General features: G+C 44.6%; 2 protein-coding genes across 4 annotated transcripts; one reads left to right on the forward strand and one right to left on the reverse strand.

Annotated features, from left to right (window-relative positions):
- Nucleotides 1–393: 393 nt before the first annotated feature.
- On the reverse strand, nucleotides 394–4,769 carry LOC6537416 (putative elongator complex protein 1). 2 transcript variants are annotated; one of them, XM_002097936.4, is made up of 6 exons: nucleotides 4,158–4,769; nucleotides 2,954–4,094; nucleotides 1,506–2,888; nucleotides 1,218–1,449; nucleotides 779–1,149; nucleotides 394–581 (listed from the first exon to the last, which is right to left on the reverse strand). In XM_002097936.4, the coding sequence occupies exons 1-6, from the start codon at nucleotides 4,722–4,724 to the stop codon at nucleotides 517–519; spliced, it is 3,759 nt and encodes a 1,252-aa protein (XP_002097972.1). In that variant the 5' UTR covers nucleotides 4,725–4,769; the 3' UTR covers nucleotides 394–516. The 2 variants fall into 2 exon arrangements, with proteins under 2 accessions (XP_002097972.1, XP_015048338.1); XM_015192852.3 differs by having other exon boundaries at nucleotides 1,218–1,452; nucleotides 4,158–4,768.
- A 222-nt stretch (nucleotides 4,770–4,991) lies between these two features.
- LOC6537419 (tyrosine-protein kinase CSK) lies at nucleotides 4,992–22,476 on the forward strand. Of its 2 annotated transcripts, none has more exons than XM_015192853.3 (9): nucleotides 4,992–5,611; nucleotides 18,138–18,685; nucleotides 18,749–19,455; nucleotides 19,521–19,740; nucleotides 19,800–20,068; nucleotides 20,133–20,294; nucleotides 20,352–20,547; nucleotides 20,619–20,705; nucleotides 20,772–22,476. In XM_015192853.3, exons 2-9 carry the CDS (start codon nucleotides 18,329–18,331, stop codon nucleotides 20,946–20,948), a joined length of 2,175 nt encoding a protein of 724 aa, XP_015048339.1. In that variant the 5' UTR covers nucleotides 4,992–5,611; nucleotides 18,138–18,328; the 3' UTR covers nucleotides 20,949–22,476. The 2 variants fall into 2 exon arrangements, with proteins under 2 accessions (XP_015048339.1, XP_015048340.1); XM_015192854.3 differs by lacking the exon at nucleotides 4,992–5,611 and adding an exon at nucleotides 12,519–13,396.
- Nucleotides 22,477–22,522: the final 46 nt, after the last annotated feature.

Below are 22,522 nucleotides of genomic sequence, written 5' to 3' on the forward strand. Positions count from 1 at the left end.
AATCGATTTTATTCTGCGCTCCATTTAAGAACGTTTTCGACCCAGTGTTCATATCACGTCTACCTGGCAACAATGAGCGCCCACAACAAATCCCGTAGAGGTGAAACCGGTTCCAGCCTTTTACGGTTTTTGTTTGGCAAACAAAGTGCCTGACTACACAGGGGCAACAGGATATTATCAGGAAATATGTTTTGCTTTCTGGCATAGGAATATAAAGGGCGTAGCTTAGTGTAAATGCGAAGACCCGACGCCCCCTATTAAAAGCGATAAATTGCAATCAAGCATGAATTTGGGAGACGGGTCGCCCACTTTTGCCATCTGCCTGACATCCGACTGGCACTACGCTGCCCACTGGCCAGTGCGCTTCGTTTTGTTTAATCTCGATACATTCAATTAGCATTTCAATGCTACATTTATTTTGAAAGCAGTGAAAGTAAACAGTGGGAAGGCTGAGACGGTTACGGTTGGGGGGGCGGGACGAGTGCAGCACGCAAATCCAATGATCCCGGCGATGATTCACTGGAGGATCTCGAGTTGCTCATCCATCACAATCAGTTGCGGCTTGAAGCGCTTCAGGGGACCTGAAAAAAAATTATTTTCATTAAATTAATTACTACATATTAAATGGCCATTTATAGAAATTTGAATTGGGCTCTTAGAATTGACATTGAGATTTCACAAAGTCAAGCCTATTTGAAATACCAATTTTAGTGGAACAATTAAATTGTACTTTTAGGGATTAAAGACAATATAAACGTTATTAGCACAAGGCACCCACTTATCAAGGCATAGCGCTGCTCCTTCTGCAGTGCGAGATAATCTACATTGGGTCCCGTGAGGTGCTGCGCCATCAATCCGTTGCCCAGTAGCTCAGGCGTCCAGATCTCGTCCAGCGCCACATTCACCACTTGCAACAGTGTCTTGAATTCACGCTGCAGTGCCGCTGCCAGGGGATCTGCATCCGCAGCATTGGCGAGCTGCAGTAGCGCTTTGCATGTGTCACGCACAGGCTGCTGCTGTTGGGCTATCTTCGTGACGTGGTTGTGCAGCGCATCGATGAGCGCGATGTCTTCGAAGGGGTTGCCCGGCTTCAGGCTGAACAGCTTGCGTTGGTGCTTGCGTCGGTTTTTGCTTGAGCGGAATGTCTTGCTGGAAAGGAGGAACACAACGGAAAAGTGAAACTTTGGCCGGGTGCAGTGAAGCATTCGTTGGATTACCCAGTCCCTCGTGAAGTGCCGCTGTATCGCGAGGAGTGAAGACTGGTTGTGTCCGACAGTAGGTCCACCTCCTCCAGATCCACATTTGCATCGATATTCCCCACACCGTATTTTTCTTGACGCTGCCGGATGTCCAAAAGCCGCTGCTTGTAATCCAGGAAGAGCTCAAGATCGGCTTGCAGGGAGCTGTGTAGTTGAGTACCATAGGCCAACAATGCGGGCGCGATTTTTTCTGCTAAGAAATTAAAACTTTATACTTACATCAATCTTAATTTAGAAGAGATTTACCTAAGACATCTTCATCCTGCAGACCCGCCATGTAAATGGCTCTACTGTACAGATGGCCCTCAAGTAACACTTCCAACTGCCGCTTTCGATCGTCACAGTGCTCCTTTACCAACTCATAGGCTTCCATGTGGCGACCCTGCTGTTGCAATGGTCCCACCAACGACTGGGCCACCTGATCCAAAGGTTCACCCAGCTTTTTGGCCAGCACCAGAACACGCTGCCAATCAAGAGTGTGTTTTGCACTAAGTAACGCCTGCTGCAACTCACCGCCTCGTTCGTACATGATACTGGCGTTATCCAGTTTGGCACTGGCCCTAAGATGATCTGCATAGGCCACGTATATTGTCTTTTGGAACTCTTTGTGCTCCCGATAAATCGCCAAGCCATCAGTGTACAGCCCATGCTTACGGATAAACTCCGAAGCCTCGTCGTAATGCTCCTCTCCACAGGAAGCAAGATGTGAAAGTGCCGAAGCATATTTTTTAAGATGATCATCGATCCGGAACTTGCGATAGTCTACAGGCAATGCCTTTAATTCGTTGAGATAGGGAAGGAACTCCTTAGGATCCTTCTGTGACTTTTGAGCCACGAACAGAACAAGCCCAAAATCGTAAGTGCCCAAGGCCACATTGTACAGGTCGTTGACGTCCACCAAATAAAGAAGATATTGCAGCAATTGGTCGGCAAGGGACGCATCTACTTTCTTCTCCTTCCAAATCAGCTGGAGAGCCGGTTCCAAACAGCCCAACTTTACATAGGCAGTGATCACAGGCATACGAAAACGCTTATCCTCTTCATTCATTTGACGTAGCAGCAGCCGACACACGTATTCCACCTTCTGATCAACCCTATAATCCGAGGGATATATCTGTTTGGCCGCATCATAATTACTGGAGTACATTCCTTTGGTGAAGTCCTCATTCTGTAACTCACTGAGGAACAGACAGAGCCACTGAGATTCTTTGATCTCTCGCAGAAAGTCGTCCACTGAGACCACGAACTTCTCTACATCGTGATCGAAAATGATATTCAGGTTAATACGTTGCTTGCGCGCCATCTGCATAGCCTTCTGGTATTTCTTTGCGTTAAGAAGGCCACCGACCAACTCGAGGACAAGCACACGTGGGCAAATGGCCTCCAGGTTTCCGCGCGGCAACTGCAGCACAACACGTGCTTTGTGGTCCACTGCCGTTACTAACTTGGCACCGCGTTCAATGTTCCTGCTTGCCACTTGGCGGCGATCCTTCAGTCGAACAAAGTGCATCGCATTTATCTGGGTGTATATAAGATAATTTCCAACTACGCAGTAGGAAGTGACGTCCTCGCCAATGAGATGGCCGTCCATATGGAGCAGATGCTGATTGCGCAGGGTGACGAGAGAGCCTAGGGAAGAAAGTGAGGAAAATATATAAAAGACATTTAAAAACAACTGCATTTAAATGAACTACCTGTGTTGCCATCCGAAATGAATCCGTCGCTGATAACCCAATCTATCTGGTCAGCCGGCTGAGCCAGCTGCACATAGGTTCGCTCCATTTTAAGAGTCTTGTCCGCTTTAAGGGACACCTCGTATGTGTGACCATTATTCACTGTTTGCACGTAAAACTTATCCATAGCATGCGATGCGACTGCAACAGCATTCACCAATCCGTTGATCCGCAGAGAACTCTGCACTCGATAGCACGGCTCGCCTTGCTCGTTGACCTCATCCTTATAGGACAACAGTAGCAGGCGTGTGGACCCTGCTGAACTGTGAGTGGCCAGCAGATAGTGTTTTGAGAAAATGGTCAGATTGGCCAGCTGCAAGCGAGAAAGCTCTGCATCTGGCATAAGCGTTTTGGGCCGCCCATGCTCCTCACTTAACTGCCTGATGTTCTCAAACAAGTATATTTGACCACAGCTGGTGTATAAACACATGGTGGTATTGTGCGATGTAAAGACATTAATATAGCTATGTGGATTAAGGACGCGCTGACTCATGGGTGGTGGTACAATGGCCTCGTCGAAATCAGTAAGCAACAGGCGTTTGCCATCAATGACTCCCACAACAGCATCGTTTCGATCTACGGCAAATGCCCAGCGGTAGACGAGATGCTTGCCGCTCTCCTTAAGTATGTGAAGTGCGTGTTCGGCTCCAACCCGCGTGTCCCAGTGGATCAGTGCCAGCGGATCTGTTTGTTCAAAAATCAACACCTGCTTCAAGTACCAGTGGTAGTTGCCTATTGTATACAGGTACACCCTCTGCTCCTCTTTGGTAGCTGTCCTAATGGCCAGTATGTCGGAGTCCTCGCTCCAGCGCAGCTGCACCACTGGTTCGTCGTGAAGATCGAAGGGAAGGACCAGTTCGCGATGTCGCAAGCCATTTTTCTCAAAGAGCGCTATGGTGGACTTGTTGGGAAACTGCTGGGGTACGGCAATCCAATTACCCGTTGGCCGCCAGACAACAGCATCTTTTAGATTTGCACTCTTTTCGGCTGTGTGATGAAGTTTTCCCTCGCTATCGTACACCTTAAAGGTGCGACCCAGTTGGGCTGCCACAAAAGACACCACAAAAAAGGCTCCATCGCCTCGCCAGGAGATGCTTACATCCTGTGGGTTATACAGGACGAATAAGTTTTTTTTGTATATACTGGCATAAAAGATTTAACGCACCTGTTTAAGTTCCTGTACGTCGTGGCTGACGGTAGAATCTGATGCAGTCTGCTTCGCAGCCTGCTTACCCTCCGATCCGTGGAACTGCGTCTCCTTTTTGCCCCATCCCACATTGACAAACTGCTGATCTGCGGCTAGTTCTGCGTCCAGTGGCTGTTCTGCTATAACGTCGAAAGTGCTGGTCATCAACACCACGTTGTGAGTGCGGGTAACAAAGGCCACCACCTCCTGATTAGGTGACCAGGCCATGCTCTCTATGCCGACGTCGCAGAACGTTCCCTCGCTGGTGGCCCCTGTTTGGGGGTCGACCAGGATCACTTCACCAGCACCACTGGCCACGCAGATTGCATTGTCCAGCTGTAAAAACTCTGCTCCGACTATGTCCGGCAAATCGGCAATGACTTTTGGTGGCACATCTCCGGACTCCTGAACCGCGTATACCTTGTTGTCGGCCACCACGAATGATGTGTCAGAGGCGCCGCCATTTAGTTCCGGTTGCAGGAGCAGACGCCGGGGATGAGCCACTGCATCCAGCTCATTGCAGTATTGCAGCTTCAGATTGCGCATATTTCGTAAATATTGCACGTGTGGAACTGTGTGACCAGAGGTTTTAAAGTCACCGCAGTGTAAAACTATAGCTGGGGCTCTTTCAATTTCTGAACCATATACATGTGTATGTAAATTCACTCTTATTGTTATAATTATTATAATTTTTTAATATTCATATTACTTTAGTTTGACATAAATACAGTCAGAAACAGACATAGCTATTAAATAGCCAGATCTGTTCCGCCTAGTCCGTTTGCATTCCTGCATCACCGCCGACTGGTCACACTCCAGTCCAGCAAAAAGGTTAAACAACACTAGCGCAAGATGGCCGCTCTGCTCTCGTGTGAATTTTTTGTTTGAATTAAAATCGCCCGTGGTGCGGACTGTTTGAGCAATCGAATTTTATTGGAACGCCATGCGTGGGATGAACTAAGGCGGATGCAAGTGCGGATATGCATCAGCATCAACGGAGGAGGGCCGAAAACACGGAGAATACAATCGAAAATTCCACAAAACCAACAGTCAGTTGTCGGTGTGTGTGTGCGTGAGAGTGCTTGTGCAAGTGTGTCTGTGTGTATTTATATTTTTCATATCGGATCGGATCGTATCGTAAAGGTGGTGCAAATGTTTATAAATATATATTAAGGAACACCTTACTATATATGCGTGATAAATCCAATGAAATGTGCATGTGGCTGATGGCTTAAAGCGCCAGCACAGGCATCGGAGTGGGCACCGACGTCGGCAGCGCAGCAGCGTCGGATTGGAATGTTAACTGGGAGGAATAACAACAACAACAACCACTACTACTGAAGCAACGGCAGCACCACCAACTACAACAAAAACAAAGCAAAACATACCAACAAATAAAAACAACTATAGCTGAAAACATCATTGAAAATCGGGTAAGTCAAGTCATATGGTTTGTGTGTCTCCTATTCGGGACTACATGTTTTTGAGCCCGTTTTAAGGACTCCGCCCAACGCCCTTTTTTGCAGCGTCGCGCTGTCTGCTTCCTTAATACACTTGTCGTTGTGTGAGTGCGTGTGTGCGCCTGTGTCGGTGTGAAAGTGAGGAAAGCTTGCGAAAAAGGGATAGCGCAATTGGGCAAATAAAAAAGTGGCCAAATAAAAACTCTGCAAACACCTTTTTCACAATTCCATCAATGAAAAGCAAATATTGCATAAATATTTGCCTCATTATGAGGATGAGAAGTATAAATGCAGATGAAATGGGCAACAACAAACAAAATACTTGTAAAGGCGCACAGTGAGCACCCGATACAGTGGCCAAAAAAAAAGCACCAGAGTGCAGATTGTTTACACAAAAATACCTTTTTATAAACTGTTTAAGAGAATCGTAACATTTTTCCTATAAAAGCTCCTTAAAATGCGCACACAGATCTGCTTTCCGAGTTACTACTGTATTTGTTTTGCCTATTTTTGGGTCGCCCATTTGCAGCGTCTTTATTTTTGTATTTTGATGCTGTTGTCTGAGGTCAACTAGTTTGCTTCAAAACGAAAGCAAAATCAGAAAATATCATAATAAAAAAAATCACAAATACTACGCATTTTGGTTCCAATCAAAGCGAAAACAAAAACACGTTTTACAACTTTGCGGCGCGAAATTCATTGTTGCTGTTGTCGTTTTTTGAATAACAAACACAAACACACACACAAAGTTTTATACAGAAATGTTCATATGTACATATATAGCCAACAATCGGGCCATGAATGACCGATGCGTACAACAAAACGATAGCCACAGTAGTAATTAAAGGCAATAACCGAAGCGTGGCGCATCGTAGTTTTTGTTACGGGTTTCCGTTCGTAGTAATGCCTTCCTTCTGTTGTTGCTGTCTTTCGGTCAGTTTCTGCGTCGTCGGCAAAAATTTTCGGTCGCTGACGTCACACCTAGGCGCCACAAAGCTCCCCCCACCACCCACAGCCACACTCGAACCCCCTATTTGTCCTTCTCTCTCCCTTGCGTTCTCTGTATCCCGTTTGTTTGTGTATTGCAACATGCGTGGGCGTTATACTCCAGTTGTATCTGTGTGAGTGAGCAAGTTTGGCTGTGTGAGGTCAGTGTTGCGTGAACTTTTTGCATTGACATGATGATGTACTAACTTTTTGGCGCCCACTGTTCAATATTCCCTTTATTGCGCCTATTACGTTACGAGTATCTGTGCCCATTTTCACTTGCGCTAATTACGCCTTTGCATGACCACTGTACTCTGGACTGATTGGAATGCTAATTGGAATTTGCAATTTTAATTATTCCGATTGGCCATAAACCATTATTTCTAGGGTTGGGCAGGTGACTAGGGATATAAGGTTAGTTCAGAATATATATATACTATATATGCAGTTTTGCGTCATATTCGTCAATACGACGAATTACGTAAATGCTTTTTTATATGCATCCCATTTTTGTGTATTTGAACCACTGCCAAAAAATTTGATCTAATGTCCTATTCAAACCTTCCAAAAATATAATTTTACCTGAAAAGATACTTCAATCCGCACACGGTAAAACTATTTGTTTAGGTTTATATTATCATCTTTAAAAAAAGGGCTGTCGACCGTTTAATCTTATCATCAAGCAGACGAAATATGCATTAACTTTTATCTGGAAACGCGGTGCAGAAATGTAAACTGTATCTGGAAGCGTTGATATATGTATGTGTTTCGCATTCTTGATTTTTTACTTTCCTCGTTTTGCTGCCCGGCGGAAAAATTTTTCTCGCATACTTGAGCTTCTTTTTTCCCGTATGTTTGTTTATGTTGCTTTCGCGGATATTTTTAGCACACATCCCTCGCTTTTGATCTACTTGCCATTCGGGTTTGCCTGGCAAATTCGCTGGGAGAGCTGGTGACGTCAGAAAATAGCCTGAGCACGATACCGACTTGATGCTAATTGCTCTGCAAATATGCAAGAAATGCAAAAGAGAAAAATCGGAGAAAATCACGAACTGTGCAACTGCAACTGCAGCTGGAAATGCCACAATAAACATTTTGATGTCTACATTTTTGCAAACAACTGATTCGACAGCGGCAACCAATTGCCTGGAAACGGAGACGAAAAGTAAACATGCAAGAGAAAAACTATTTGCCATAAAAGTCGTGGGGGGAAATGGGGGTAGGGGGATGGGGTCGGTCGACCAATAATGGGGGAATTAATTAACATGGCCAGCGGCGGCAATTAGACCAAATAAACGAAACGAAACAGAAAGGAAATCGATCCGAGCCACAAGCCTCCAATGTTGCTGGATGTGTGTTTTTGAAACTGTGATCATTTGCCTCTTGAATCTCCGATATCACAAAGTGCACTGTGGGTAAATTTAGTAAATTCTAATGTACATAAGAAAGCCTAATAGGACATTGTAGATATAGATACATAAATATATTTTATATTTGTACTCAATTTGTTTTTTAAATTATTAACAACGATTTATACATAAATTTCTGTATTAGAGTTTGTTTATTTTTCATAAAGACATCAGGCAGATATTCAATAAAATAAATACTTTTAATTAAGTTTTTCCGTGTAAAAATTGGCGACCGCAGAGTGACTTACTTTTAGCTAGGCCAAAAGCGAGACCGCAGCAACGACTTGAATGGCCAAAATCGGCCTAATGAGTTGGGCAACACATGTTTTGATTTGACTTCCACACAGCGCCACGCTGCGAAAAGGAAAACCGCCAGTCGGCGGTGGCCAAAAGTGCAACAGGTGGGCGATCGCATGCGAGCGACTGCTCTTATCGCATGCAATAAATGCACGATAAAGAGAAGAAGCCGGCTCACAAACACCAAGAAAATCAGAGCTTGGCAAGCGCTCTCTTTCTCCCTCTCTCTCTCTCTGTCTAAAACTCAGAGGTTGATTTTGTGTTGTTTTTTTCTTTCTTTCCATTTTTTTTTTGTTTTTTGGTTTATTTATCGTGACTCAGTTGCGGCGGCAACTTCGTGCAGCGGTTTTCAGTTGAAAAGTTGGAGGCAAGGCGCGCGGTCGCGTTTAGATTCAAATATCGAGTAGAAAATAGAGGAAAAATAATAAAATAGCTCACCACGCATGCGCAGCTCATCATCGCGTGTGTGCGAATTGGCCAATAAGCGAATCGATTGCAATTGGCTTTTTGCAATACATAATAACAATAAATTATGACGGTATGCAAAGTGGCCTCTCGATAATCCGATCCGTTCAGCGAAACAAAAAAGGCAGACGATCGTGATATAACACCGCGAATGCGAATTGTGCATATAGCTATTGTAATAATAAAATAATTTATTTATACAAGCCCACGTTATTTGTGTGAGGGCGCCTCAAGGAAGTGATTAATGCAAATCATTATCAAAGTGCGAAGAAAGTGAAACAAAAAGCGCTGAAAGATCAGCCTTCTTTGGCTTTCAGTTAATTCATATGAGCATGGAATATGGCTTTAGTATATATATATATTTTAGAGATTTGGCTCTGGTGGCGCAATGACCTTTGTGTGTTTAGTGTTTGATATGTTTGCCATGTTGAGGATGTCCGCTTAATTATGGGTTTGGGTCAGATGTATCGGGCATTAGTAGCAATCAGTGTGTTCAGTGTGTCCGTGGTCAATTCAAAATTGCTCAAGGCATCCACAGACAAAACTAAAGTTGATTTTAGGGCATACTGCTCAAAGTGGGATTTAACTTAATATTAATTATCTAGTTATTTGATTTGGATTTTCATAAGACCTCGACAATGGTCGAATTAATTAATGATCAACTTATAAAGGGCTTTTAAGTTGCCCAATGATTTTTGCACAAGGTGCCAATTAATAGACCACCTTTCTAAAATCATACAAATTCAAAGTTTTTAGCGTATCAACTTCGAGTCAAGCTTTTCGCCTGGCCGTGTAATTTTTTCGTGTGCAACTGATGAAGACGATCGCGTCGCTGCATATTTGATTGTTTGAAAGTCTCGAATGAAAGTGCCTTGGCAGCATGTTACTGCCACTTCACTTCCCTTCCCTCGCCGATTACCATGTTTTTTTTTCTGCTGCTCCGGGCCAACTTCAATCACAGAGTGCTAATTGTTTTCCCAGGTCTCCGTGGATTGAATTCCCCCTGCCCCCAAGTTGCCATTACTGCAATTTCTTCGCTTCTTCTTCCATTCTGCTCGCTCTCTAACTGCACTTTTTAATCCGATCCCAGATCCCAGATCGCAGATGCAACTAAGGTGGATCGAGCGCAGCTGATCCCCAAATTGCATGAATCACTCGGTCTAAAAACCCTCTGCACAATCGATTTGCACGCTAATTTTGGCGACGTGCAGACACTCGACTTTGACAAAATAAAAACCGGAATAAAAAGACTGCAAATTCGAAAACATTGTAGGCTGGCGTGTCGGGGCATTTTCAATTTTCCAGCGCATTAGTCATCGCCGCTCTAATCGGCCACCAAAAGAAAAACTCAAAACCGGGGCCTTAAACTGTAACTAGTTTTTGCCAACGCTCTACGAGTTGAGAAACTAATCCGCCAAACGTCGTCCTGCGCGAGTCCGAATCTTAGATTGAATTTCGCACTGAATTTTGTATCTCCAAGCTGGCTGGACCAAGTGAAAGTGGACAAAAACAACAACAAAAAAATATATGAAGAAATGGAGGGAAAAAAAAACTTCAAATACAACTGCAGACGCGTGAAACAATTTTTAATGTTTTTTTCTTGGCTCTGTACACGGCTTTTATGTGTTTTCCATCCACTTATTCAATTTGCCATTCACTGCACACAAGTGAAGACGAGCTTAACCCCCAAACTAGCCAAACCCCAAAGCCCCACTCTTAACACTCGAAAGCCAATGGCGCATTTCATTTCTCCACTTGGACTCTCTCATTTTCTTGCAATGCGTGCCAGGCACGTTAAAGTAATTGTAAAAATGAACTTATTAATTAAGCCCCCGAAATGGTCAGAAACAATAGCGAATGCTAAATGCTCTTTGTCTCAAGTCAAATGGCCAATCATTTGGGTTTTTTTTGCACCAAGTTACAGCTGCCGTTTTGGGGATGAGCGTATGGCGTATTCATTCAAGAAACTTTCACTCTCCGCTTGCCAAAATGATATATGCAACAGGTACTGCCTCGGGTTATCAAAACGCAGCTTAAAAACCCGCCCATGGCGAGGATATCCGGACCAGCTAGCTTACGCATTTCGACCAAGTTCAAAAACCCGACCCATTGTCTTAGCTCTTCTCCACTCTGTTGGTGGATTTTCTCCTCGCTTATTGCCCACTTTGTCTCAGTCAACGGGTTAGACTTTTTGGTTTTTATTTTGATTCGACTTTTGGGGCTACGGCTTTTCATTTTGCATTTCGTCAGCGGCAACAGAAACTCGTTGTGTCATACATAATTCTGTTATTGTTTTATTTAATTAGTTTCGTTGTCTTTCTTGGGTGCGCTTCTTTCGGCAACCAAACGCTTTTCCCACTCAAAAAAAAAAAAGAAAAAGAAACACTCATCGTGCGGAGAATTTCATTTGGCCCCTGTTCCTTTGTGGGTCATGATAAGCAATCACTTTCCACGTGCCCAATTCTGGCTCATTTGCATAGTTAATTGTAAGTTGACATTTACCTAGGAAAGTTCAAAATCCGCCGATGAAAGTGAAGATGCAGTGAGAGTTCTTATGGAAACAATACAGCATTTATGGCAAACATTTCTAGATTCTATGCTATCTTGAAGATAGAAACTTATAAAATGCAAGTGATCTCCTTCTTCTCCATGAAGGTAATTTGGCAAGTAATTAAATGCCTGCTGCTTACATCTAAATCGCATTATCAGGGCCCAAATATCTCTTTCCCCCGACTTTCCCAACACTTGCCACCTGCCTTAGGGATAGACAATAGTTTTCCTTTGCAAGGTTCCCACGCCCAAATTATTTGCACAATATGTATGTATATGTATAGCCAGAGCTCCAGTAAATTCCAATTCAATTCAGGCGACTGGTGGCTGCTTCGTGTTTTCCCAACCCAGAGAAATAAGCCAACATGGAATGGCAACTGATTTTGGCCCAACCAGCATTTTTAGCTGTTTGTGGAGCACTCAAAGCCATTGTCGACTATTTCAGTAAGCCGCTGACAAACCGTTAATGTGACGAATTGACTTGCTGAGCAAAAAACTAGAAGCCAAAAGCCAGCTAAAAAAAAAACAAACATATAGATGCCAAAGAGTTGTTACTATTATCTAGTGGAGTGCCATGGTTTTCCTCGCAAAGAAGTCAATTTCTGTACGTAGCTCGGGTTCTTTTTTCTGATTTTCAACCTTACCCATCCGGGCCGGGCTTTTATTCCATTCGTCTTTGTTTTTTCGCTTGAATTTTCTCTTTAGAAATTTTCCATTTGCGCTTTTTTTTCGCCAACAATTATCTGCCCCGGTCTCCTCGCTATTGATTCCGCCCAGTTGTCCATTGTGGATACCTCGATGCTGGTCGATGCTGGCCGATGCCAAATCGAAGCGCTTACAGAACCTTAATTAGTATTATTAGAAACGAAAACAATTTGCCGGGCTTTGTCCACTACGGACTGGGCATTAGCCTCGATTTCAGTTCTACGACAGGGTGGAGTGGAGAATTTTTATGTTTTATGTTTGTACTATCTGCTACTGGGCACTCACAATGGCAGCCATTAGAACCATCTCCGATTTTCACTTTAATTCGTATATATATATTGGAAATGAGATGGTAATTGGAAAGTATTGGTCGCAATTACTGCAAAATTACATTCGCATTCAACTGAATTCGAATAGGTCTTTTGTAAATGCGTACAATTAAAGTTTAACCAGAGGTTTTGCGCCATCAGAATCAGATCTTAGGTTAGTGCAATAGAAATCACTTAAAGAGCGAACTGACAACGAATGTAAACGCAATGCGGGAACATGGTGACCACAATTAAGATAACCTGCGATGGAGTGTTCATCCAGTCCAACTCATACCTCATGCCCACGCCTTCTCCCGGCGGAGCAGGTGCCTCGGGATCGTCATCCACGGATCGGATGCTAAAATCCGCATCGGCCTCGCCTTCCAATTCGAACAACGAAAGCGATAATTCGCAGACGAGCAGTGGCAGCCAGACGGCGTCCAGTGCCAGCAAGCGATCCAATCGATCTGTGAACCGAACCCATCGAGGATCGGGAGCGCAGGACACGAGGCGACGCTACTACTTTGGCAGCAAGGACATCTACTGGTGCAAGCAGAGCAGGGAGGCTGCTGCGGCGGCCACGCTCTCCAGCTCGGGCTCAGGACTAACGCGCAGCGCCAGCAGTGTTACCCACAAGGAGGCGGCCACCCACGCCACCCACACTGGTGGTCAGGTGATATCCCGGGCGCGTCGCAAGCCCATCCTCCTGTGCAGCAGCCTGAGTGCTGCCTATGCGCCTCCTCGTCGCCGCGAGTTTTACTTCTGCGACAAGTATGCACCCGGACCGGGAAGGAGTACTCCAACTACAACCACTGCATCCGCAACATCTGCCAAGCACGAATCCTCCCCGCCCATCGACGCACGTCTGCTGAACTTTCTGCGCTGCGCCCATCGAAAGTTCCAGGCGTCCAAAGCCAAGTCAGAGCTCCCACAAACCAAAGACAGATCCCTCGGAAATTCCAGGGAGAGGAGCAGTAAGAACGGACAGCAGACGTCCCGCTCGCTGCCACCCATTGCCAGCTCAGAGGAGTGGATCGGTTAGTAAATGACAAGATATATCCAAAAGATATAGCCAAAAAAGAACCTTCAACACTAGTCGGTTATTAGTCAGTATAACTCCCAATCTTCCGGAATTTAGTTTATTTTCGTTTCCAGAACTCTGGCAGTTCTTTCCCCTTAAGTAGCTGAAATAAGTTTTGTGCAACGCGCACAAATTCATATCTCATAACAGTCAGCAATTCAGCCCCGCTCCCAATTGTTGCGGCTGGTGTTGCAAGCAGTATACGCAGATTTGGTTTCAAGCCCCTCGACATTGGGCTGGGGTATTGGATTATGGTCTAACCGTTGGGCAAGAGTTGGCGGTGTCCAGTTGCGGCTGCTCCAAGATTCAAAGAAGGAGAAGGGTTCTTGGGTTCTCCGCAAAAACTCCGCGCCGCTCAGGGTCAACCACATGGGGCAGCTAACCGTGTAATTAGCAGATACATGTAGCTCTGTTTCTGCACAAGTGTAGGCTTGGCTTCCTTCTTCCTGCTTGCGGTTTTCCTGCTGCTGCTCATCGCCTTGCATGCGATATGCAAATTTCTGGGCACCGGCGCAAACCATCACACGCCATTCATGAGCGCCTCGCGTTCCATTCATGCCATTTTTCCCCCCCATTTTCCCATTTCAGCATTTCCCTACCCTCTTTGGGGTCCCACAACCCAGCGACTGACTGACTGACTAAGGTTACCTTTCTTTCTTTCGGCCTGCACTTTCCAACTGGTGGCACAACACAGCACAACACAACACAATGGCCCAGGAACCGCCGGCAACTGTTGACTGACTTTGTGCAGGAGTGATTGTCTGCCGTGTGTATTTACCTGTCGTTGCAGCCCCCCTTCGCCACCGCCAAAAAGAAAGAAAAGCTTGTGGGAATGTCGGAACTTGGTCCCCTTGCTCCACTTGCTCCATATACATGCATATGTATTTGTTTATGTTAATGCCGCGCCATGGGGTAGTGCAATTATTCACAGAAATTGGCAAGGCACAGGTGATAAAACATCGCACCTTGTGTTGCGTTTATATTTCAAGTCGGACATTGAGTGTCGGGCAAATAGTTTCAGTTATAAATACGTTTTCTAGAAAACATAGGAAAGATAGAGTAGATCAGTTGGTTTAGTTAATTGCCACAAATCCATACGGATAAGATGGTCATTAAAAATGTTTTTATTTCTTAACAAAGACAATTTGACTATAATTTTTATTGCTGCCAACAAGAGCTATATCCCTTCAAGAGTATTTATGACTTCGGCTGAACAGAAGTAATGTTCCTTTGTTATTTTTGGAAAGTGTGTGTGTTCTGGCACTAACTCAAACAATAAGGAAGCAATACAAAAGATTCTCACGTATGAGCTCGTTGGCTTTAAAGGTCTTGCACTGTTTTCCTTTCCTATATCTCCTGCTCACTCATATACAATTTCATCACCTGTCTTGGCAGAAAGAGCTTTCGTTAGCCAAGTCGCTAGTTTCGGGGGATTAGGTAAAATACTTGGGCGTTACTGACAATTTCCACCAAGAGCAGTGAAACGCAAATAAATCTTTAGAGTGCTAAAAATGCACATATAGATGGCATAAAGTTTAAGCTATAAATTGTCGTTTTTGTGCCAAAACAGCAGAGGTGCAATATTCGAATGAAAATGCCAACATTTGAGTTCTCCATTTCTGACACATTTTGCACAGTGCATTTTCGTAGCTTTGCCTAATTAGTATGAGGTAATCGGGACAGTCGGATTACTGCGCATTTCATTTGACTTTTGCTCAACACCCACAACCAGTCCACAGTGCATTGCAAAAGTATTCGCACCCGCACGCTATGTGTGCGTTGAACTGCCAATTGCCAATTGCCAATGAATCATTCAACTTTATTGTTTGCACTTTTGGACGCGTTTTTTGCACTCATGTCCGGCAGATCGCTGTCGTTAATTTTTTGTACTTTTTGCATTTTTATGATTATTTTAATTTGAGAGATTTAACAATACACAAATACCGATTTTGAAGCTCATCTGCTGCCGGCCATTGTTTATTCATTCGAGAACAGTTGATTTATATTTGAGGAGCGTGTTTCGGCACCACTCCCCTTCATTTATTTACCTCTTTTGTTTACGAATTCCAGTGGTGGTTTATGTTCGACTGGCGTCTACAACTCTTGGCTAGCCAAAAAAATAAAGTGCTTATTAATTATTTGTGTGGATTTTGTTTGCGGTATTTTGCAAGAACAGCGCTGTTTTTCCTTTCCGCTCATTATTTACACTCGACCAAGCCACAGGTGTGTGTGTGTGTGGCAACACCTGTCGATACCAGCTATGTACGTACATATGTACGTAGTATTGCCTAGCACGCACATGCAAAGTCGCTGATGTAAACGTCGACAGGTGCGGGGGAACACTGTAATTGGCCTGTCACCGACGCTGACTAATCAAAGGCTCCGAATCACTCCCAGCGATGACAGGTTGAGTGGGCATTGGCTCAACGCAAGATTACACACGGCACTTGAACGTTACACTACGGTAGCGGGTATTTTCACTTTCTTATAGAGGGAAGTAGTAATCACCAACTGTATTTATATACATATAGATATTTAGACCGCTTAATCAATGGTAGCTGCATGAAGTTTCTGTTACCAACCCAGCTCTCAGTATCTTTCGTTCCACATAGGTTTTTGTTTTAATGTTCTTTATTTAAATTATCGGCATAAAATATTACGATTTCTTGCTTCCGCTGACTCAGACATCAAGAGTTCTCTCGGAACAGGGATGACTGTTCCACTTCTTTGGAGTCAAGGTCGCAGCTGGAGAAACAAAGTTCTCGTACATTGCTCAAGTTCAAAATATAAACCACTATCACACTGCTGTAAGAGCGATACGAAAGGCAAAAACTATTTTTAAATATGCATTCACAAGTTTAAAGGCATTCAAGTTATACACTTTAAAAACTATTGAATTAAATAATTATTGAGTCTTAAGTGATTTGACTTGGTATTAGAATACTTAAGTGCTTGAGTGAAGTGCAAAACTGTTTTTAATATTAGTTTTTATTATACAAAAGTCTCAAAAGCGTTTAGGATTCCTTTGCTTGCAGTGCAAACTTATGCGAAACCTAGGTTCAATTTACTTTTCTCGCAGCAGCGCAAAATTTCACGTTTGTGGCACAAACAATTGAAACAAAAAGCGGTCAGTACACAAATATAAAGTCTATTGTCTGGAGGTGTGACTTCAAAGCTCCGACTCCGCTGAACAGGAAGCCGCCGACGAATGGCGATGACTATGACTGCATGACCGACTGCAGTTCCACGTTGGATTCTCCAATTCGAACAGTCATGCTAAACCAATTTAGACCGATAACCGAAACTTCAGTTTGCCGCGAATGGCGGATGTGGCTCCAAATAACTTACGGCATTTACGGGCAAGGTCTTACGGGTGATCTTCGCGAGCGGTAAACTGACCTGCGCGTGCCTCCATCTCCTCCGCCACTTCCATCAACCTGTCGCTATTTAAACAATGCCCACGCCTCGACTTCGCCTCACTCCCACGATAAATTCACGTCGCAGAATGAGAACTTAATATGCAAAACGCGTTTCCGCCCAGCGAGCGAGCGAGATTCGCTAATGAAATTTGCATAAAACTAAGAAATTAAGCCCCTGGAAAGAGGCTTCACTGCCTAAAACAGCGCAATTACAAGTAAAGTAAATTCGGCAGCAAGAATGGGAAAAAGGTTGGAAGAACATGTGCCATTTTGGGCTTGGCACTCGGCACTCAGAGCAAATTGTTAAGTGTACACAAGTGTTTTAATTGCAGTGCATTTGAAATTCAAATTCGAAATCAGTAACTTCAATTCACAAAAACAGACATTTACGAAGGAAAGTTATTCCAATCCTTCAGATAAATGTGTAACATTGGATTTAAAGTTATATTTAATCCACTTTACCCTAATTTCTTTGCGTGCACAGCTTTGCGGGTAGCTTTAAAGTGACATGAAACTGACTCATCCTGAATCCAAATTCGTGTCCAGGCACACACAGTAGCCCAAAGCCCGAAAGTGGCCAATAAACTGGGTTTAATTATGCCCGTCACATGCGAATGCTTTACATTTGGCGAGCGGATTCGCGCGGTTCACCCGATTAACATGCCATTTGTGTCCATTTGAGTCACTGAGCTGCGTTTTGAGTGTGTTGACCAACAATTAGCATTGCGCATCCGAGTCGCTTATGCAATCGTTGCTATTTGTCCACTGACTTGACTGACTGATTAAATAAACGTGAGTTTGGCCTTCATCCGATCACGGGAGTTGATTTGGCTTGGCTATACAGCGAAATCAGCTCGATCGGTGAATGCGTCTATCTGTATAAGCGAATCAGATATCACAAGTGATAAATGTTCATATTGGCAACTGGAGAAATTCAGCGAGAAATGCATTTGAAGCACTCTGTGGAATTTCAATTGATATGACATTGTCTGATATTGATATTGTGACAATTTCGATATTAAAATTGCCAAGTTATGTCGAAAATGGAGAGAATTGTGTGCGGTTCATAAAACAAATTACATATTTGACCAGCTGATTGCTGGTTCGTATAAATAATATAATTAGTAAAGATAACATTGTCAATAGGTGCTGTGCTGCGAAACTGTGATAAGATTAGATGCTTTTCGCCTCCTTTTATCAGCAAATGAAAATAACATTATCCATTGATAAAGCAGAACAGTAACAGACTAATGTTTTAACTCATTTTGGTTTTTGCAGACGAGGAAGCCCAAGCCAGGAAGACCAGCCACGAGAAGAGCCAGAAGCCCAAGCAGCAGCAGCCGGAGGAGAACCATAAGGAGAAGGAAGCGCTCTCGAGAAAGGCGTCCGGCGAGGGTGATCTGATCACCGTTGAGATCAAGCAGGGATTGCTGAGGAAGCAGACGGCAGCCACGACGTCCGGCCAGGCTATGAATAGCCACGCGACTGCCACGCAGAACGGACAAACCACGGTCGTCGGACACCATCGCGGATTCTCGCAGCCCTCGGTGACGGTGGCCGCAGCAGCGACGACAGGCAGCACGGCTGGCGATCCATGGTTCCTGCAGACCACCGGTCACCAGATGCCACCCACTGCACCGTTGCGGCACAACAAGCGTCCTGCCCCACAGCCGAATGCGCTTTTGGGAGCGGGATCCTCGGGCGCTGCACCTGGCTCGGCGGTTGGGGCGGTACTGCTACACCAGCAGCAGCTCAGCCAATCGCAGCCGCACATTGTGCCGCCCAGCATACCGCCACACCACCACCACCATCGCGAGAACAATGTGGTATGCGAACTGTCTATATTCAAATTTATTAAATTGCTCTACTGACATTGCCCTCCATTCCAGCACCCCATCCAGGCGGGCGCGGCAGCCGCATTGCATTTGTCATCGCATGCGCTTAATAGTCATAATTTAATCAGCAGCGCCAGCAATCATTCGCCCAAGTCCCCCAGCCAGACGCAGCAGCAACAGACGACGAGCCAACAGCAGCAGCAGCAGCAACAACAGCAGACATCCCACAGCATACTGTCCACGTTTGCGCCCGCCCCCACTGTCGCCGCCGTTCAGCCGGCAGGATCGCAGGCCGTTGCCGGTACCGCTGCCGCCGTGGCCGCCGTTGCCCAGCAGCAGCAACAGCAGCACCTCCAACTGCTGGCCAACTGTCCACCCGGTGGAGCGGGTCTGATGTCCTCCTCACTGAATGCAGCCCAAATGGGCATGCATGGCGCTAACGAGCGAGCGCTGCCGCCAAAGAGTCTGGCGCTGAGTGGCAGCCAGCACGGCAGCAACATGCTGCTGCACACAGCCCCGCAACCGCCACAGGCATCCCAGCCAGCGGCAGTGGTCGGCGTCAGTGGCAGCGGATCGGCGGGCATGTCCACGTCGCTGCACAGCTTCGACATTAATGGAGTCACCGCATCCAGCGGGGTGAATGCGAGCAGCGCGTGGTCCAGCGGCTCCACGACTGCCATGAACCATGCTTCCCTCTCGCCCACAGCGATGGCACCGCAGCAAGGTCGGTCCAGGTGCGAGGTCAAACTGAACGCCATGCCGTAAGTTGATAAGCAATGAAGAAATTGTGGAGCCTATAGATTATAATCAATGTACTTCTACTTAGATGGTTCCATGGCAGCATAACGCGGGATGAGGCGGAGCATCTGCTGCAGCCACGTGAGGATGGATTGTTCCTGGTTCGCGAGTCCACAAACTTCCCTGGCGACTACACGCTCTGCGTTTGTTTCCAGTCCAAGGTGGAGCACTACCGGGTCAAGTACCTAGAGAACAAGCTGACCATCGACGACGAGGAATACTTTGAGAATTTGGGCCAGCTAGTGGCGGTAGGTCAACGGTTAGCAAAGCTTCCAGCGAAGCATATTAAACCAGTTCATCCTTGCAGCACTACGAGGCGGATGCGGATGGGCTTTGCACTCAGCTGATTAAATGCTTGCCAAAGCTGGGCAAACAAGAGTTCTGCATTAACTCCAAAGATTTCGTGGACAAGGGCTGGGTGATCCCTGAAGCGGAGCTGCAGCTGCGCGAGAGCATCGGCAAGGGCGAGTTCGGAGACGTGATGCTGGGCATATTACGCAACGAGAAGGTGGCCGTCAAGATGCTGAAGGACGAGGGGGCCGTGCAGAAGTTTTTGGCTGAGGCCTCGGTCATGACGTAAGTTAATCACACACACTCAATGCATTTATGAGTATCCAAGTATAACAAAATTCTTCTTTAGCACGCTGGAACACGACAACTTGGTGAAATTCATCGGCCTTGTCTTCACCAGCAAGCATCTGTATCTGGTGACGGAATATATGAGTAAGGGATCACTGGTTGATTACCTGCGATCGCGAGGACGACAGCACATAACCAAAAAGGATCAAATCATTTTTGCCTAGTAAGCCATATATTGTGATTCCATTTCGAAACGATTTTAATCAACTCTTCTCATTAGCGACACTGCCTCTGGTATGGAGTATCTGGAAGCCAAAAAGGTTGTCCATCGCGATCTGGCAGCACGCAATGTTCTTATATCAGAGGACTGCGTGGCCAAGGTATCGGATTTCGGTTTGGCACGCGAGGAATGCTACAATCTGGACGTTGGCAAGCTGCCCATCAAATGGACGGCTCCCGAGGCTCTTAAAAATGGGGTAAAATTAAAATCACTGAGCACAAAACTGTTGCACATAAGAACTAATGTATTTTATCTGTGTCAAATTAGCGCTTTTCCAACAAATCGGACATGTGGAGCTTTGGCATACTGCTATGGGAAATCTACTCCTTTGGACGCGTCCCCTATCCCAGAATTGTAAGTTCCATTCACGATGTTTACTTCAGATGTGACTAACCACATTTTTATTTTGCAACCCCACAGCCATTAGCCGATGTGGTAAAGCACGTTGAGGTGGGCTATAAAATGGAAGCGCCCGAGGGCTGTCCACCGGAGATCTACGAAATGATGCGCCAGGCATGGGACCTAAATCCCGCCAAGCGACCCACATTCGCGGAGCTCAAGGTCAAACTGCAATTGCTGAACAATGCCACGGCGTGAGGAGACACTCCAGGGAGTGACGCCAGCGCGATAAGGAAGCGAAACTAAAGCGAATTATTTAGACCAGTTGTCATTTAAGCCAAGGGCAGAGCCAATCCCTGCCAGAAATGCGCCAGATCCAAAGCTGAAACTGACTCGACACTGAACGCAACAATTTTTCGTACGATTATATACATACATGAATATATAACTACTTTACAACAATTTATTTACATATATAATTTATGGAATAAGTTTTGTAAGCCTAAGCGAAGGAACCCAACACAATCAAGCAATGTTAGTGAGTTGCGCCAGCTTCCGACATATAATTAATTGATAACCAACCGAACGGACTACGGGAGAAGGAGAGCAGAGGATAAGGGCAGCTGCGTAGCCTACTACTACCTACTACTACCTTTAACTACCACAATATTATGTTATGTGTACACTTAACTGTAGCTATTTATTAGTTAACTTCTTGGTTCGGACTCCACTGTAACATTGAACTTCTGGATTCGTGACCACGTCTGTATCTTTATGTTATAGAATACGCATACATATGAGCGCCTTCCTTTGGGCCGGCGCCTGTCTAAAGCAATTGTTTATAGGATGTTTCCCTTTGAATCGTAAAAACGACAAGTTTTTTTCGAGTTCCGTACTCTTTCTGTTAACCGTTTCTGTTTGTAGCACAAAACTGAGGGATGACCACAAAAAACTTGTCCAACAAGTTTTTGGAATAGAGATCACGCTGAGAATTAGTTAAATTTAGTTACATTTATCTGTATTAAAAATAATAAAACAAAACAAAATCCATCAAAAATTATGCAAAATGAGCAAGCGAAACATAAGCAAAAATTAACAAAGGCGGCTGAGGCTGCGTGTCCTTAAACTCAAGAAAATGAAAAAAAGAGAAAAACACTTGTGAAAATATGCATTACATTAAAACTTCTACATATGATACAATACACATTACCTACGTATTTAGCTTATAAATCGATTAATAATATACAAATATAAATTATTACGCGCAAAGTTCGTGGATTTGTTCATTATTCGGTCCATTCTTCTAACATGGAATCTCCTTCTCTGTACTTTAATCGAACCAATGCAGCTGGCGAAAAGGCAAAGGAAAAATGTAATTTATTTTTTAAACGTACCCCGTAATTAACTTAACATTTAATGCTTATTTTAATGTTCCCTTTAAGCAACTTGTACATTTATGCGTTTTAATTTTCGTTTAAGGGCAGCCACTTTGCTTTAACACTTAATTTTAGTATACTTTATGTAAAACACACCTAATACACCAACACACACCCCCTCACAAAAACACACACGTCCACATGGAATATATTTAATTAATTTTAAAGTTATTATTTTTTTACAAACACACTTCGATCAACATTGTAAACGAAAGTTCTATGCGTTAGTGAGACCCTGGAGAAACCAACACAAATATGCACCAATACACAAAACTTAAACGAGGTGATTAATGGAAGGCAGAGAGTTCTAAAACTTTTAATAAAAGTAAAGAATACAAGCATGACATGAATGTTGCGTTTCTTTTTTAGTTCACCAGCACGATTCGATTGACTGAA

This window comes from Drosophila yakuba, chromosome 3R (genome assembly GCF_016746365.2).
Source record: "Drosophila yakuba strain Tai18E2 chromosome 3R, Prin_Dyak_Tai18E2_2.1, whole genome shotgun sequence".
Lineage (NCBI taxonomy): Eukaryota > Metazoa > Arthropoda > Insecta > Diptera > Drosophilidae > Drosophila > Drosophila yakuba.